Raw genomic sequence first — 5,212 nt, 5'->3', positions numbered from 1 at the left:
CGACACACAGGAGCTCTTTCAAGCTGGGCACCGTTTCATTCACAACACCTGTCCCATCAACCAGGAATCAGAAATACTTTAATAATCCCAGAGTAAAATGACTTTCGTTACATTAGTACATCTGTAATAGAGTAACTATAGGACCAGTTTGATGTAACACAAATTCATACAATATATATAATTAGGGGGTCCCCGCTCCATCTCGCCATCTGTTTGGGGGTCCTTGGCCCGGAAAGCATGACTATGAAATGGTTAAACCCGAAGCGAGCTACTTTGATAAGATGTTAGGACACCTCCAAACCCTTCATTGTTTTAATAATCATAATCATAGATTTTAAAAATTGATGGATTTGTAAATGAAGACAGATTAGAGAAACAAAGATAAGGATTGTAAACAAACTAATAAATCCAAGGAAACAATAGACTTTTATTTTGAAGATCAACTCAACTTTAATTTGAAGGCCAAATAAATTTCTTTACTGGTTTGGCTCCATTAGTAATGTGAAATCCAACATTAATCACTTTTAACTTTGAATTAAAATCAGAACATCCAAATTACGTACCTGTTGGTGACTGGGTAAGGTGGGCCCACTGGGTATTTGGCTTATTTCTTAATTTGAAATGATATATATAAGTTTAAAGTATAAACTGATCCTTTTCTAGATGCTGGATTAGTGCCATTAGGATATATTGAAACTATACTCTTGTAATAATCCAATATGCAGTATAAGACAGAGCTTCTACAACAATAACATCCCTATCCTACTGGACGTTTAGCTTATTGTTACTGTCTGCTGTAATTTTGATAATTTATCTTTAGTGATTAGCTCCTATTCTTAGAGCTAGAAAGGCCTCCTTGCTATCACCTTAATCTTTAGCTCCCTCCAGAGGTTCTCTATCAGATCTGAGTTTGGACTCTGGACAGGCCGCTGCTAGGCTAATATTATTTACAGTCAGAAGAGAAAAAATTACAGGTTAAATCTAAACCTAAATCTGTAAGGGGTATACATAACATGGGTTTTAATTGTAGCTACTTGTGGTGTCGGGTTTCTTTTTCTGTAAGCATGAAACATCTCTAGAGAACAAGAACAAAATGATTTAGTCAAAAGAATGATTAAGTCTTAGCTTTGCTTTGAAGCAAGACAAAATATCTGCGATAGATTGATGACCTGTCCAGCATTTTGCCCACAGGCTGCTGGAGATAGGCACCAGCCCCACCATGACCCTGACGGAATAAGTGGGAGAAGATGGATGGACGGATACAAGACAAAAAAAATTTGATACGCATGATGCACAAGAGATTGTTTTGCGTGCCTAAAAATGAATTGTATCCCAAGTGAAGGATATTTCAGGCCTGGAAATAACTTCCATCTGATGAATAGTTTCTAAAAGTCATGTAGTCTTGATTAAGCTGGAAAACAGAATAACTTGAGACTTGAGAGATCCGTCATCCTTCATGAAATCTTCCATCATGTGATTCTTTAAGCAGAAAGACCTGCTGGAACCTAAAAGATATTTTCTGTTGTAAAGATGGTAATTTTCTACAGTTTATTGAGAATGAGAACATATTAGGTATTAACAGATCTTTTTCTTATGTAACTGGTGATGTAGATTAGACCTTAAATAAATAGACTTAAGATATATTAGGTTTTAACAAAGTTTAAAAAGTTGGAGGCTCCTGATTACATATTGAATTCATAGTCACTGGAGCGAATGAAAGAACGTTTTTTTTCCCCACTAGTACCCTCAGGCCCTGCTGTCCTGGACAGTCATCCTCTGTCTAACAACATTTCTGAATAAAATCAGCACTTTTACCTTTTAAAACAAAAAAGCAGTTCTTTGGAAATGTCAAGTGTGTAAAAAAGCGGGCAAAATCCAATGAAACACTTGGAACTTGTAATGTGGATCTAAGACGGGGCTAATTATTAAAAAGCCGTCTCCTTGAAAGCAAACATAGGAGAATTTAAAAAGTGAATGCCTCTGTTCATCCAGTGATTTCTATTCACAGTCAATGATCCTTGAAAAACCAATATAATTATCTTAAAAAACCTGTGAAAACAAATAGTAGTCATTTCGGTTTGTTTTCATAATCGTATAACTATAGTTGCTAAAATAAGTGCTTTAAGCGCATACTAACAGCTATGATTGGTGTACTAATACTAACATGAACTTAGGAGACACTATTTCAAAGTACTATAGTATGAATTATACTTCTGGTGACACGGTATGTTTTGCATCTCTGAAGATAAGGTTCATATATTATCTTTTCCTTAACAACTATGTGATAGCCATATGATAGACTCATACATTTTTGTTATTTATATAACCTATAGCAATATTTTATTCAGTTCTACATAAGTGTTGAAGTTAATAAATTAACAATTTGACTATTTAACAAAAAGGTTTTACCAAAAATGTAACCTCTGTTTTAGATCAACGTTTTTGGCACTTTAAAAGTGTCTGTTTAGGATAGTACAGCGTGTCCTCTGTACTGCACCGCTGCTAGGGACCATTTAACCAGCCACTCTGTCTTCTGTGGTGACAGCTGGCTCTTGGGTTTAACAGACCTGTTGGAGATTTGAGGGTAATGGAGCTGGGTATTATGTAATTACATAACTGGGTGATTTTTTTCATGCACTCAACCCATCAATCAGCCATACATTATACATCAGACCCAACACTTTAAGTCTGTAATTTAGCTGGAAGACTCTCATCAGCAGCAATTATGTCCGAGACAATGCATCAGTCCCGCAGTCTGAAGGTTTGACCATTAGTCATAGTTCTGGATTTCTTTCCCATTCAGATGCTGTGCAGCCAGCAGCAGCAAACCCCCACTACCGAGTGGTCTACTTTGATGTCAGGGACGTGGACCTGATCAACAGCACCCTGGTTAAGGCTGAGTTCAGGATCTTCAGAGCTCCTAACCCACAGGCTCGGGCCTCGGAGCAAAGAGTGGAGCTTTACCAGGTAACCACCAGGTCTACAGTTAATTTTATGCCAAAGGTTAAAATCAATTTATATTATTGGAATGAAGAAATGGTTGAAGTTATCCAACCTGGGTCTACCTATTAGATAGCATGTTCTGGTGGGAATTTTCAGGATGTTACAGAAAAATAATTTATACACAACCTATGGATATATTGTTGTTGTTAGATTAGGACCTTCTACGTCCTATAAACAAAAGCCAACTGACCAAATCCAATCAGGAGCTCTGAAACTTCCAGCAGGTGGTGGATATTTTTATTGGTGACCAATAACGTAATTTAATGCAGTAGACCATGAGTAGATTATATAGATGAAACCTGTTATGGTACCAATTAAAGCATAAGCAGTACAAAGCCACCAGAGGCAGCAGTTTTTTTTTGTGTGTGGGTATTTCAGTTGGAAAAAAAGCAAAATGAACCGAAACGTCTCCATATCATGATTTTATAGGCCAATTGTTTCATACCTTATTTCTTACAAAATAAATTTGCAGCCTGATCATGTAGTAATACAAGGCCTATTTAGTTCTTTAGAATCCACTAATTTATCTTTGTATCAAAGACCTTAAATATTCAAAATGTATAATTTTAAAAAAGGTTTAAGGACCTCAAAAAAGTTAAAAACAATTTTGTCGTTCCAGTTTTGTTATTTTAATCCATTTTGCTTTGTGTACACATTGACCCAGCATTTTAGGGACAATTAAACCACATTTTAAAAGAAAATCTTACAAACCCAAACTTACGTTTGTGTTTGTATTTGGAGGAAAACTGTCACCGTCCTACTTTTTATTCCTTTCACTAACAACACTATTTTACTAACAACATTATATTATCAAATAAGATGTAGATACACTACTTAATATGATATAACTAGAAAATATGTGGGGCGTGACGATTTTGTTAATGTATTTTTGGGTCAATTTCACTCTCGAATATTTGCCTCGGCAGGTGAGGAGCCCGGTCTGAACCATGTTTTGGATATTTAAAGGCGCCCTTAGCTAAAATTATCCTTCTTCAGTGATTTTTAATTACCTGTTATTTGTGATATGTGTTGATTAGGACTGTTAAATTGATGTGGGAGACTTTAACATTCACACTGACGATCCTGATGACATTAGTTCTATTTCTGGGCAATAGAACTAATTTACAGTCCTGGAAATTTTGGTTTGACTCAACATGTTAACAGCAAACTCACAAACAGGGACATATTTTGGTCTTGATCATCCCCAAGAGTCTAAACATTTTCAAGGTGTCTAAAACTGAGGTTGCCATTTCTAATGACTCACTTAGACAAAGAGATATAATGAGAAAACGCATCTTTATGGATGATGAGACTGAAACCTTTAACCAGATTTACCCTCCTACCTCTACTTTGTCTTCTAACTTTGTAGATAAGCTGGTAGATATATTTTATTCTGAAATCTCGGACATAATTGACTTAACTGCTCTGATTAAAGGCTGTTTCTGCAAAGGGATGTGCTCCATCAATCAGAAGTAAAAAAAAAAAAAAGGGAGTGTTGAAAAGCTGAACGCAGGTGATAAAACCTGGAATCCAGATTTACTATATTAACTATAAAAAGAGACTATATAGAAATAACTTAAATTTTAAAAGTATTTCTTCCCTTAGATCAATGGCAGAAAGATTAACAATGCTCGTGCCTTATTCGCCAGCTGACAGGTTAACAACTGTCCTGTGATTGCAGCATCTGAACCCCACTCCTCCAGAGCCTGCAACAAATTTACTAACTTCATCCATACGAAGTCCGGTCCCAAAGTTGTCTCCAACTAGAAGGCTTTTACAAAATTGTCCAATTTCACTTAAAAAAAAAAAAAAAAACCTACAAAACTTAGAAGAAATCATGCAGGAGTTGAGCTTTTCTTCCAGCTCCCTCAATTGTTTAACCCACAGCTTTGTTAAGAAATTTCTTCCTGTCATAACATTTGATTCAACTCAATTAATAATCACACCCCTTTATTTAGGTGTTTTCCCGAGGTCCTAAAATCAGCCATTATCAAACCAATATTAGAAGAGAACAACTGGGAAAAACTGCCTCTGCAGAACTACAGGCCTATCTTAAACCTCCCATTCATCAGTAAGATTATTGGAATAGCTGTCATTCAACTTCCTTACAAAGGACCGGCACTTCAAAGTCTTTCAGCTTTCCACATTATAGAGACTGTCCTTTTTTTTAAGGTGTTCAGTGACATAAGTACAGAGTGTGGAGGAACAT

At 36.0% G+C, this 5,212-nt stretch overlaps 1 protein-coding gene across 1 annotated transcript in view; it reads left to right on the top strand.

Annotated features, from left to right (window-relative positions):
• tgfb2 (transforming growth factor beta 2) overlaps positions 1-5,212 on the top strand; it is an 18,669-nt gene that overhangs the window by 2,234 nt on the left and 11,223 nt on the right. Inside the window, exon 2 of the mRNA XM_015379791.1 lies at positions 2,804-2,967. Coding sequence (XP_015235277.1) covers positions 2,804-2,967 — 164 coding nt within the window. The remainder of the gene's footprint in view (positions 1-2,803; positions 2,968-5,212) is intronic.

The sequence above is a fragment of the Cyprinodon variegatus genome, unplaced genomic scaffold (assembly GCF_000732505.1).
Source record: "Cyprinodon variegatus isolate N-32 unplaced genomic scaffold, C_variegatus-1.0 Scaffold10, whole genome shotgun sequence".
Taxonomy (NCBI): Eukaryota; Metazoa; Chordata; class Actinopteri; order Cyprinodontiformes; family Cyprinodontidae; genus Cyprinodon; species Cyprinodon variegatus.
This window is presented reverse-complemented; position numbering and strand designations above follow the sequence as displayed.